The sequence below is a fragment of the Patella vulgata genome, chromosome 4 (assembly GCF_932274485.2).
Source record: "Patella vulgata chromosome 4, xgPatVulg1.2, whole genome shotgun sequence".
Classification (NCBI taxonomy): domain Eukaryota; kingdom Metazoa; phylum Mollusca; class Gastropoda; family Patellidae; genus Patella; species Patella vulgata.
The window spans coordinates 23766018-23779721 of NC_065882.2; the positions used below are offsets into that span (position 1 = coordinate 23766018).

General features: G+C 32.9%; 1 protein-coding gene across 6 annotated transcripts in view; it reads right to left on the reverse strand.

Annotated features, from left to right (window-relative positions):
* The window catches only part of LOC126818979 (C-myc promoter-binding protein), a 46641-nt gene that overhangs the window by 5086 nt on the left and 27851 nt on the right, over nt 1–13704 (reverse strand). For 4 of the 6 annotated variants that reach the window (XM_050546714.2, XM_050546715.2, XM_050546712.2 and 1 more), the window contains exons 21-32: nt 13479–13607; nt 12694–12988; nt 11540–11728; nt 8777–8902; nt 7240–8472; nt 6206–6431; nt 5771–5822; nt 4729–5231; nt 3611–3761; nt 1818–1901; nt 1426–1531; nt 1140–1197 (exon numbers count right to left, since the gene is read on the reverse strand). In XM_050546714.2, coding sequence (XP_050402671.2) covers nt 1140–1197; nt 1426–1531; nt 1818–1901; nt 3611–3761; nt 4729–5231; nt 5771–5822; nt 6206–6431; nt 7240–8472; nt 8777–8902; nt 11540–11728; nt 12694–12988; nt 13479–13607 — 3152 coding nt within the window. The remainder of the gene's footprint in view (nt 1–1139; nt 1198–1425; nt 1532–1817; nt 1902–3610; nt 3762–4728; nt 5232–5770; nt 5823–6205; nt 6432–7239; nt 8473–8776; nt 8903–11539; nt 11729–12693; nt 12989–13478; nt 13608–13704) is intronic. The other 2 variants (XM_050546716.2, XM_050546717.2) reach the window with 2 other exon arrangements.

Sequence of the window (13704 nt, forward strand, 5' to 3'; positions counted from 1 at the left end):
AATGGGCGTGGCTCTGCCCCTGGGGGTTGGGCATGCACCCCAAACGATAGGGATGTTCCTTAGGGTACAAAGAATGTGTATGCAAAGTTTCAAGATTATTAGTTAAGAAATGTGGCCTGTAGACGACAAACAAACAAATACTAGAAATGGGCGTGGCTCTGCCCCGGGGGGTCGGGCATGCACCAAAAACAATAGGGATCTTCCTTGGGGTATAAGGAATAAGTATACCAAGTTTGAAGAAAATCCATGAAGAATTGCGCCCTGTAGGCGAACCACAGACACACACACACACACACACACACACACACACACACACATACATACATACACACACACACACACACAGACAGGGGCGACGGCATAATACGTTCACATTATGAATGTGGACGTATAAAAATGGAGAAGTGAGGCTAAGACTCCAATGACCAGTATATGTTGTTTACGATCAATGCACACATCTTGACAAAACTACAACCATTGATAATTTCACTCAAAATAAAGTAATTTGAATGAAATTGTAAATATATTTATTTTACTCTACTTAAAATATGAACCTTATTCTAGATAATTTTATTCTACTTAAAGATGCATTATTCAAGAGATAAATCTGCTTATTTTGGCTTCAAATGTTATATCATTTAGACATTAATTCACATGACAAGCCTATAATCAACTCTCTAGACTGTCGGATGGCAGAGATTTAAACAGATTGAAATGTGTGGCTGAGTCTCGATTGAGAAGTAATGTTGCTACGGTAATAAACAATATTTGCCACAAATATTGACAAAACTTCAAACAGTGATACCTTGGCTCAGTATAAATAATTTGAATTACAATATATTAATTTTGAATTATCTATTTTGGAACGATTATAGCAAGAACTATCAGCTCTTTAACTAAATCTTACATAATGCATCTTTAAGACATGGACCTAATTCTAGACAATTTTATGCTACCAAAAATGATATTCATAAACACAGCTTTTTAATACCTAGATGTAGATGATCTTCAGTCTAATATAAAATGAAAACTATTTTTTATGATCAGATGTGAAATATTTCTAGACATGATACCAAGATATTTTTGCCTCCTTAAAGGAGGTCAATATTAAGTATATCTCAGATAAAAATAATACATACGCTCTAGAAAATGGTTGGGATTCTGTAATCAATGCATCCATCATGGAAGCACTTTTAACTGTAAATAAAATTCAAAATCATTTATATATAAAAAAATACTGCATAATATATCTTTATATGCCATCCCATTTCTTAAATATTATGTTACTATTCATTTCTTACATGTATGTAGTATGAAGTAGAAAATGTTTCTTATGCCTAATAACAAAACAATAATATATTTGAGCAGGACATATTAAAGACAGAAACTATTAAAGACATCAAATTATATCAGTAAATCACCAACCTGAATCCCATGAAATATACATTGGTAAACCAATTTCATCATGTATTTTTGTATTATCCCATAATGGTCGTATTAATACATTAGCGCTAGTATAACCACTAGATGACTGGAAATACAATTAAACAAACATATAACACATAAATATAATCATTAGGAGTAAAAATAACAATCTTGATGACTGGAAATACAATTATACAAACATATAACACATAAATATAATCATTAGGAGTAAAAATAACAATCTTGAAATAACAGGATTTGTGAATCAAATAGGACTGATGCATATTTTACTATATTTTTCTTAGTCATGACAAGAAAAGGTTATATATTTATAGGTGATAGAGATAAAAATATTCCCATGATTGCTGTGATGATGTATTGTTGTGTATTACCTCTTGTGTTTTATTGATAGACTTTGAGGATAATAAAAATTCTGTTAACTGACTAGGCACACCAATTCTTTTAAAATACCAAATCTGTAATAATTAATAGATTATAAATATACATAACATTATACATTAAAATTTGATTCAGTGCTTTTGTTAATTTTTGAAAACTATAAAATAAAAATAATTTATGATGCTAAAATTTGTCAAGATACTAAGTACAAGTGTCAGTAAGATCGGGGTAAACTTAAAATTGAAGTAGATGACACATTAAAGTTAGGCAGGGGTAAACTTATCAATTAAATTATTTAAATACATTACACAAAATATATTTTCTAATAAATAAAACCAGCGGCTGCCATGCAGGATACGCCCACATTTTCGAGAGATGGATAGAGAACAAGCTAAAAAGAAAGTGATTTTTCCTACAATCAAGGGCCATAATTCAGGAAATTACAATTCAATATGCACAAATATCGAAAACAAATCGAGATCTTTTGGTTATAAACTTACATTTCAAATTTCAACAAAATCGGATAAAAATTGTGACCTCTATAGGGTCCACAACTTTGATATACCATATTTTTACGCTATTGGAGAACGAGGGGCGGCTATTTTGCCAGTCAGTTTTGGGCCGATTTTCACAAAATTCTAACTCAGCCGTCCTTAGGGTACAACGGTGATACACTAAAACATTTTTTTAAATCATATAAAAATTATGACCTTTATAGGGCCCACAAGCTAGAAAACGCAATTTTTCCTTCAATCAAGGGCCATAATTCAGGAAATTACAATTCGATATGCGCAAATATCGAAAGAAACCGAGATCTTTGTGTTATAAACAAAATCGGATAAAAATTGTGACCTCTATAGGGTCCACAACCTTGATATACCATATTTTTATGCTAATTGAGAACGAAGGTCGGCCATTTTGTCTGTCAGTTTTGGGTCGATTTTCAGCCGTGCTAAGGGTGTAACGGTGATATAATAATACGTTTTTTTAAATCAGATAAAAATTATGACCTCTATTGGGTCCACAAGCTAAAAATTCTATTTTTCGTACAATCAGGGGCCATAATTCGGGAAGTTACGATCCGATATGCGCGAATATCGAAAGTAAGCGAGATCTTTGGGTTATAAACTTACATTTCAAGTTTCAACAAAATCCGATAAAAATTGTGACCTCTATAGGGTCCACAACCTTGATATACCATATTTTTACACTATTCGCGTACAAGCGGCAGCCATTTTGTGCGTCAGTTTTGGTCCGATTTTCACGAACTTCGAACTCAACCTTTATTACGGTGTAACGGTGATATACTAATACAGTTTTTTAAATTGGATAAAAATTATGACATCTGAAGGGACTTCAAGCCAAAAACGCAATTTTTCGTACAATCAGGGGTCATAATTCAGGAAATTACGATCCGATATGAGCGAATATTGAAAGGAACCAAGATCTTTGGGTTATAAACATGCATTTAAAGTTTCATCAAAATCGGATCAAAATTGTGACCTCTAGAGTGTCTACAAGCTAAAAACGCGATTTTTTGTACAATCAGGGGCCATAATCCATGAAGTTATGGTCCGGTACATGCCAATATCAAGAGGAACCGAGATCTTAGGGGGATAAAGCTATATTTCAAGTTTCGTTGAAATCGGATAAAAATTGTGACCTGTAGAGTGTCCACAAACAAATTGTGGACGGACGTACGGATGGACAAACAGGGGCGACGACAATATACGTCCACATAAAAATGTCGGCGTATAAAAAATTTAACGATTGAAATAATACTTACTAAATTCCAGAATATAATAGGATGATCAGCTATAAAATTATCTGATGACAAACATAAATCCCCTTCATTCTCTAAAACATGTTCTAATTCTTTACGTAATACCAGTGGACTTAGATAAGGTACAACAATAGGTTCTATAGTAGATATACACCTATAAAAATTAACATCATATTTCATTTATTATTGTGTTGTAATAAAACAAAATCTTCAAGAAAATTTGTGAGATGAAAAACTTTTATGTCAAGTCTATCATTCTTCTATATTTTGATTTTTACAGCAGGAGTCTTGCTGTCTGTATCTATTTAAGATTATTTAAATATCGGTTCTTCTATTCTCTATCTCACAAATATGCCTGGTCGTGCTCTATGTCTTATTAAAAATGTTGAAATTGGGATATGCATTAATTAAGCCTGTTTGATATGAAATAACAGGAGTTATGTAATTTATATTAGGTGTATCAGACTGTTGAGGTTGCAAATCGCCCAAACCACCATCTTCAAAATGCCAAGATAAAGATAGTAAATGACAAGATATTATGACACTTATCTGATATCTTGACTGTATTACTATAGTATTAGCTGACTGTCGTACATCAGGTTGAAAAAATGTTTTTAAAAATTGAAGATATATCTACATTAAAAGAACAGAACACCCAAATGCACTGGTTTGTACGCCTAAGTGTGTTTCATTAACAAGCTACAGTAATACATTCAGTTAACTCCTTGGGGATACTCGATTGAACATTCCAGAATTGAATTCTCCCAATCCCAAAATAGTGACAATTGAGTGTAAAGGGGGATTTCAGACTACAATGCATTTGCCAACCGGATCAGAAAATATCTCAAGCAACCATGACAGCTGAAACGTGTTGGTTGTGTTTAATTATGCCCTGATTCTACCCACACCACCTCCATTATCGGGACTGACATAACTATGACAGAAGTGATGTTTCGGATTGACAATCATGCATCCCCATAGTGTGACAACAAAGTCAGCTAACACAGTCAATGAGTCAAAGTATCAAATCAATGTTATTATACCATGACAATATGAATATAGCATATCATACAAATATACTCAAGCAATGATCAGAAATTTAGTTCAATTATTACAATCACCTCGACATAATATCCATCTTTGATCCTGGAAAACTTGCTCCAAATGACCCCAACTCCTCATCTTCATCAATGGATATACTTAATGGTGATTTGAGATGTCTATTGTTTATACCATCAATAGATTCAACAGATGAACTGTACGACATATCATCAGTAGCACGAGTCAGACATTCACTAGTACATCTTTTTCTAGCATCTAATGCAATTTCACTTAAATTTAATGATTCACTATCAGACACAGACTCAGTTTTGAGTTCACCCCCATGAAAACTCAGTAATCTCTCTGTCAGTCTTCTCGGTGATTTTCTCGTCGGACTAGGAGAACGTTTGAATTTATCTTCTAGTGTCCCATCCTCTCCAAATAAAAGTTGACTCTCAGATAACGAAGATGTTCTACTAGTATTATTAAGTTCTTCACCATCAACACCTATTTCACTGATTTCTATTATATTACCATTTATTGGATTAGATAATAAAGCTGTATTCTTTTTTGATCGCCAATCCTATAAAACAAATAAATATTAGACATAATTTACAACCAGACCATTAAATGCTTTATTTTACCCCATTAGTTCCTCTATTATACATCATTATGTCCGATATTTTATTCCATTAGTTCCTCTATTAAACATATTATGTCCTATATTTTATTTCATTAATTCCTCTATTATGCATCATTATGTCCTATATTTTATTCCATTAGTTCCTCTATTAAACATATTATGTCCTATATTTTATTCCATTAGTTCCTCTATTATACATATTATGTCCTATATTTTATTAAATTAGTTCCTCTATTACATCATTATGTCCTATATTCTATTTTACCCTGTTAGATCCCCCTTTTCAATCCCATTAGACCTCCTACTTAGATTCTCCATTTTACCCCCATTAGAACCTCTATTATATGTCACATGCTCACCTAATCTATTCCATAATATCCTCTATTCTACTTAATTTATTTCATAATCACCCCATTACCTGTATAATATTATATCTCATGTGTTATATAATCAATATACAATATAATACATGTACTTACTTTTACATAAATTTGAAGATTTGGAACAAACTTTGAAGGACAAAATGAACACCTGAAATAACAAATATATAACAAAACATATAAAACATATAATATTGTTTTTAGTTTATAAAAAAACACATCCTATCTTGCATATAACATATTATGATCATCTAAAACCTTGTTGAATGTCATATAATTAGAGAATTGTTCAGGTTTAATAACAATTCTCTAATACAGGTTTGAAAAGTTAGATAAACAGAATAACATTTGTTAGACTCTTAGAGTAAACAAATTATTTGAGAATATGGCAAGTACTACAGCATATTCAATACTTAGTATAACAAATTATTTCATCTAACATGGACTCATTGCTAGTTTAAGAAACAAACAACAAGTGCTTATTATACTCCAAGAACACAAATTAAAAATGATTGTTGAGTAAAAATATTTGACCTTGTATTTAGATTAGAATCATCAGCACTCCAGCCAGCCATTATCTCTTCATCATATATTAACGAATGACATTTACTACATCGTGAACAACTAGTTATCTCCACTTCTATAGCTATCTCTGATAAATCACTGGTAATCTTTTCTAACGGAGGTGCTTTTCTACTACTGTCTGCCAAATCTCTATATGGTACATATCTATCTAAAAACGATGGTGATGGAACACTCCCTGATAAAAAAAAATCACATTTATAAATAAAAGTTAGACTCAGGGCCAGGGCTAGCTTTGAAATTTTACATTTACAGCACAAGGAAAATACACAAAAAGCCACTTTATATATAAAATACGAATCAAGAGCTTCCACCTCTGGTTTGGAATTTATTGCCACCATGATCAATTCCTTTTATTGAGGTGTAAAGGCTAGGAGCTATTGATTAGTGCTCAACAGTGAAAAGACATTAAATTAATGTTCCACAGTTTTTGCTGGGAAAGACACGATATAACAGCTGCTGTTATTGTGAACTTTTAATTTATGTTGTTTTCTAATTTTCAACATAATACTATCGTGTCAATTTTTCTTTCAAGTTAGTATTTATTATCAAACTATAATTGTATAAGTAATAATATCAATTAATAATAGACTTTAGTTCTAAAACTGCTAGAATAACAACTCATGCATACATAGCATGCTGTAAATATATATCAAAATATATGGTAGCTATTATTAATCTCTAGGATGATACTTGTATGTACCATTTGAATTAATGTTCAACAATAACTGATTGACATGCATAGTGATAAATGAATTTACAAATACAATGTGAATGTAGGCGTGTGATGCTTAGCTAATGTTATGAGCGCTGCACATAAACAAGTGATACGTAGAAATTTGTTAATATCCAAACTGTAATAAATGACAAAATTAAGGTTCATTAATAAACTCCTATATTCTGTATAGTATATAAAAAAATATATTGTATTAATATATAATTTGACACACTTGTGATACTACACTATTGAAAAATCTTAAATTTACCACAAGATGTTTGTGATGCCAGTGTGTCTGAACACTGTTCACTGCTGACAGATGGACTCAGAAGATCCTGGCTGCCTCCAAAACTTCTCTTATCTTGTACAGTACTAGCACTTTCATCATCTCCGGTACCACTATCTTGATCATCCATTGACCGTGCTAGAGATGCAGTTGAACCATTCTTGACGGGTGTTGTAATGGACTGCTTGATTTCATTAAATTTCTTATAAGCCTTTGTGGTGGTTTTGGCAGCATAGCTAAATAGACCAGTCATAGCTTCTGTGGTATTTCTTCTTAAACTCTGTGTACGTCGTAACATAAAACTAGTAGGTCGTTCTTTTGGTTCATCTAATGATAGTGACGACTGCTTCTGTGGCATGACAGTAGAATTACTGAGGTTCTCAGAGTCCTTTTCAGTGTTAACGTCTTTTTCAGCACCAAGTAAGCAGTTGGGGGAACTACTTGTTCGTCCCAGATCAGACAAGGTTTTTATGGGAGCATTTTGAACACTAGTAGAATCTAACGAACCAGTGTGTGAACGAGTATCATAATTATCACAGTTTTTAACATTATCTATGGAAGCGAAGGGGGTGCTAGAGAATAATCTTTTAGAATTAAAACTATTGGATGAGTCTGATGTTTTAGTAGGACTAGATGACGATTTTTCCATACTGCTTTTCAACTCTTCCTCCATGAAATAACCTAGCGGATCACTTTCCGTGACAGGAGTTTTTATAATGGAGGAACTCAGGGACTCTGTAGGACTCCTCGCACCCTCGGAACTCTTTTCAGAAATATTTGACAGTCGATTTCCAGTTTTTGTTGAGCCATTAGCACAGAAAATATTTTTTGAGCTTTCTTCTTCACATTCTTCTGTATCAAAAGTATGTCCATTTTCATCCAAACCAACACCGCTATCTTTTATATTCTCCAATTTTTTTCCAGAATCGGTAGAATCTGTCTTTGCTTTATCAGAAATGCCATCTTCAAAGATGTCATCATCCCCATCTTTGTGGACAAGATCCGAAAATCGTATGCTGGACTCATCCCCGGTACCAGTTAACCATGGTCGTAAGCTTGCTAACAGACTATTAGAGCGAGCTTTAGTCCAGTAGTCTCCAGCACTCTTATGACGTCTCCGCTTTTTCTCATTTTCCACCATGTTCATACTACCTTGTCGGAAAACACAGTTATCAAGCACACCCTGGCTAACCATCAGTAATCCAGCTGATTTACCTAATAAAAAGAAATTGTAAGTCTTCAATCAAATTTTGCTGTTAAAATGTAAAGAAAATACCTGCATATTATACACGTACAGTTACACTATAAAATAATTTAAACGCTTTACCTTATAATTATATGCATTGAATTTAATTATTCTCTGTTTTAAAGCATATTTTTTATAGAACCCTTTTCTTTAATATAACTTATAGGGTACAATTTCAATTATGAGAGAAAATATATATATTTTGGATAACTTCAACTTTTTGCAACCATAATCACATATTTTAGTCTCCTACAACAAGAAATGTTGACTTACTGATAACACCTTTCAATGTTTCATATTCTGAATTAGATGTATTACTTTCTACTTGAACCATTTTACGGACAATACTTCCTACACGACCTCTAAATAAAGATGATGGATTCTCATTCACTTCACCATCTGAAAAATAAAAACTCTTAAAACTGAGACAATTTCAATGCTATATCTATCATCTACATTCCTTAATATAAAAATTTGTTAGAAATAAAATGTATATACTTCATTTTGGATTGTTATTTATCACTTTCATGTTTTGTCCCTAAAATAAGACTATCATTAGATTAGAATGAATACTAATGGGTTATAATGATGTTATAGCAATTATTATTTCTGCAAAGCAACACAGACAAATTGTAACACATAAAAGTAACACTTCACAAAAGAACTCAAGAAAAATATAAATTTTGGTGACCTTTTTTTAAAACTAAATTCATATAATATACTATTATGAACATGCAGCCATAGCAGATTCTCCTAAAAGATATTTTTGTCTTCAACATCATACCGCATAGAAACCTCTTCCAGGAAGGTAATTCACTATAAAGATGTTGGTATATATGCAATGTGAAGGGGATAACTTTGCCAAGACAGTGGCATGGGTGTTTTTATATGCATGTAAATATTTACACGGGTGGTCCTCGGTTTCCATCCCATTCAAACAAATAGGCAAAGAGATAATTACTGTATTACGAGAAAACAACTATAGGTTAATTATGGTCATGGACATGGCTCATAATGTACATCAATATGACAGTAGATAAAAATGGGCAACCGACAGACACACACTCTTACCTATCCGAGTAATCCGACACTTCGTGTCACCCACTAAAATATCAAACACAAGGGACCTTATAGTCAATTTCTTAGACCCAAATTTCCTATAAATGTTCCACTAAGTGGACCTGCCATAGTAAAAACGTTATCTTCATATGTCGCAAACAATATGATCTAATTTGTTCACTCAACAAGTGGCTGTCAAGCAAGATATGCCCAACTTTTTTGAAAGATGGACTGAAAAGATGGACAGAGAATGTCATTCTTTGTACAATCAGAGGCAATAATCCAGAGACAGAGAGAGAGAGATAGAGAGATAGAGAGATAGAGAGAGAAATGGGGTTTAACCTGGACACAAACTAGGTCATTTCGGGACAAACATATATTGTTCAATTTTATTACAATAATTTGCTTGCAAGTAGGGGTCTTTTAATTAGCAATGGGAGGAAACCGGACAGGCGACCCTACTTCTTGTCACGTATAACTGGGGAATCGAAACCACCCAGTTGACTCAATGACATACACCTTATGATAAGATAGGTTGCCAGGCAACGAAACATACGCCCACAGCAGCTAAATCGTCCGGGCAGTCAACAAGAGTTGTCGCATACTTTTACTTTTTTCGGTAATGAAACATTTATAATACACTAAAATCTAATTAAGAGCAACAACTCAGAAAACCATTAGAATTTGTTTGGTTTTTATAAAGTTCTGCCCCATGCTAACATTTTGTATACAAAACTTTTAATACTGTATCATGGATTTAGCTGTTCCAAGTCATATTGAAAATCAATATACTTGTTCGTCTCAATATCTTAAATTCTGTGTATCAATCTGAAGTCAATCGGATATTAACTTTGGCCTCTAGAGCGTCCACAAGATTTTTCAAAGTGATCAAGGGCCATAACTTTGGCAGTAATTATCAGAAATCTTTGAAGATCAATAGGATTCTTCGCCTCGTGACCTCAAACACTGTTTATAAATTTAAAGTCAATCGGATATTAACTTTCGCCTCTAGAGCGTCCACAAGATTTTTTGAAGTGATCAAGAGCCATAACTCTGGCAGTAATTATCAGAAATCGCTGAAAATGAATAGACTTCTTCGTCTCATGACCTTAAACACTGTGTATAAATTTAAAGTCAATCGGATATTAACTTTAGACTCTAGAGCGTCCACAAGATTTTTTGAAGTGATCAAGGGCCATAACTCTGGCAGTAATTATCGGAAATCGCTGAAAATGAATAGGCTTCTTCGTCTCATGACCTTAAACACTGTGTATAAATTTAAAGTCAATCGGATATTAACTTTGGCCTCTAGAGTGTCCACAAGATTTTTTGAAGTGATCAAGTGCCATAACTCTGGCAGTAATTATCGGAAATCGCTGAAAATCAATAGGATTCTTCGTCTCATGACCTTAAACACTGTGTATAAATTTAAAGTCAATCGGATATTAACTTTGGCCTTTAGAGTGTCCACAAGATTTTTTGAAGTGATCAAGGGCCATAACTCTGGCAGTAATTATCGGAAATCACTGAAAATGAATAGGCTTCTTCGTCTCATGGCCTTAAACACTGTATATAAATTTAAAGTCAATCGGATATTAACTTCAGCCTCTAGAGCGTCCACAAGCAATTGTGGACGCCGGACCGACAGACGGACGGGGGCGACGACAATATACGACCACATTTCAATGTGGGCGTATAAAAACGCGCACGCGCGAACCATTCAACCATGGCCTAAGTACTGACTGCCTATTAAATAACTCAGTGAACAAGTGATGAAATACAAGCGTTAGACATGAGTGAAGTGTTACTTTAATAAACAATACAACATGGAATAACAAGGGTGAATGATGTTACATGAGGCAGATGGCTAATAGCAGCAATACATACCACCATGAACAACTGACTATATATAATTTATAATACTACTATATAAGAAAAAAAAACATCGTCTCTGATCAATCAAAGCCATTATTCTACCTTTTTCATTTGGAATATTTTGTCTTTGTGTTTTTTGATGGAAACTAACACTTCTGCCTGTAATCTTTTTACGTTTCTCCAGACTGCTTGTAGGTGATTTTTCTTTCTGGTTGACATTACTTAAAAACTGTGACAGACAGTGTACGTCTTCTTGTGTCATTGAGTTATATCCTCTATCTGAAGCGCCACCTTTAAGGACCACATTAATAATAATACATGTACTATTTATTGGCGCTTTTGCTTATATAAAAACTGAACTAATAAAATTAATTCCCCAAGACATATTAGAGAAATTTATTTATAAGCACACAATTTCATTATAATGTAATCAAGTCTAACATAATCGAAAAAAAAAAAAATTGTCTAGACAACTTTTTTTGTTTGAAGTCTGAACTGATTTCCTTGTTCAAGTACAATGACATAGATCAAATAATTTCTTATATATTTTTAAATGAAAACATCACTAATTTTTTTCCTACTGTCTTTCCTGTTCAAAACAAAAGAAGATAACTAGTTTATACTTGAAACAATTTACAAAAACAAATCATGGGTCAAAGTTAATTTGGTTGTTGAAAACCAACACCAAAAGCAGAAAAGAAATAGTGTAATTTATCAAGGTACGAGTCACATGTACCTAATATTAATGTCAACATATATTTCTAGCAAATGAATATGATAAAAGCTGGAAAAAAAACGTAGTGAGTGATTCAGGCATACAAATCAAAAAGCCTTTGATATGAAATGAAAGTGATAAAGCTTTATGTGTGATAGTATGAAATGAATGTTGCATTATGAAATGAATGTATGACTGATAAACTGCTAACCCACCATGCATGGAATGATGTCAAACTAACAGTAAAATAAATTGGATCATTCCAAGCTTTTAATATTGAGATCTTTACTCATCAGACAGAAAGAATTCAGTGCACGATAATACAACAGTCATGCCTTTAACTGTTGCATGCAAAATCAATCCTAAACCCATAAAAAAAAAACGTTTTTATAATAAAATAAATTCTAATAAAATCTACAAAACTAAAAGTTTCAAGTCTAAAAGAACTGAAATAAATAAACAAACCTGGTTGTATTACTTTCAACAACAATATTTTCAATCATGCCAACAAAAATTGCTATACCTTATAGAAAACAATTACCTGTGCTAAGTCTATCTTCAACATTAGCTTTACTGATATGAGGTTCTGTTGTATCATCTAAAAATGTCTCTGATTTAATGGAAGTGATCTTTTGTACACCATCCTCCATATAACTATCGACACTGGTTCGACTCACTTTATCATATTCACCTTCCGATGTCGAACACATAGAAACACTTCGTCTACGCACATTTCGTCGAAACTGTGCCACACCTACAATCATGTTCCTTAACTTAGTCCACATCTTATGACGACCTTTAGAATTAGGTGAGGGCCATTGTGCTTCTAACATCACCTGTGCAGAAAAAAGATTTAACAATTTATAAACCCATAGAGACACAAGATTCATAAGCATTATTGATATCATAACTAGGAAGATGTAGGTAAAGATAGTCTCCCAAGTGTTGATATTAGTGGATAAGATTTCAAACTAATACAATTTCCAAAATGTTACTTCACACATCTAGACAAAATATACCAGATTAATTAAGAATACAAATTTTCAAACCAATGTATCAGGTCTCATTTCATTCCATGTACATATCACAAAATTTATAGGGATTTTACTGAATTTCACCACAAAATACAATAGAAACAGTCAGTTTTTTAGCTGAACATTTGTAAAACACAAGTATCTTCTTGTTATGCCACCCCGAGACTTCAACTGTACCCGGAATCCCCAGCATATCCACAACAATACAGATCTGCATGTGAGAAATTGTTCTATAATACTGAAAACATGCTATATTTGTTATATTCTGCTTCTAAGTGAATGATTTACTTACTCTATTATAAAAGCCATAAGTTATAGCATTAGCTTGTATACCATACTTTCTCATATCACCAAATACTCTAATAGCTAAACCAGGTTTATTATACTGTCCACATAACTGCATTAATACACGATAACAAATCTGCAAAAAATATTATACAACATTACACTTTTTGAAATTAGAGATTCAAAACTGAACTGGATTTCAACCCAAAAAAAACAGGACAGCACTGTGACGG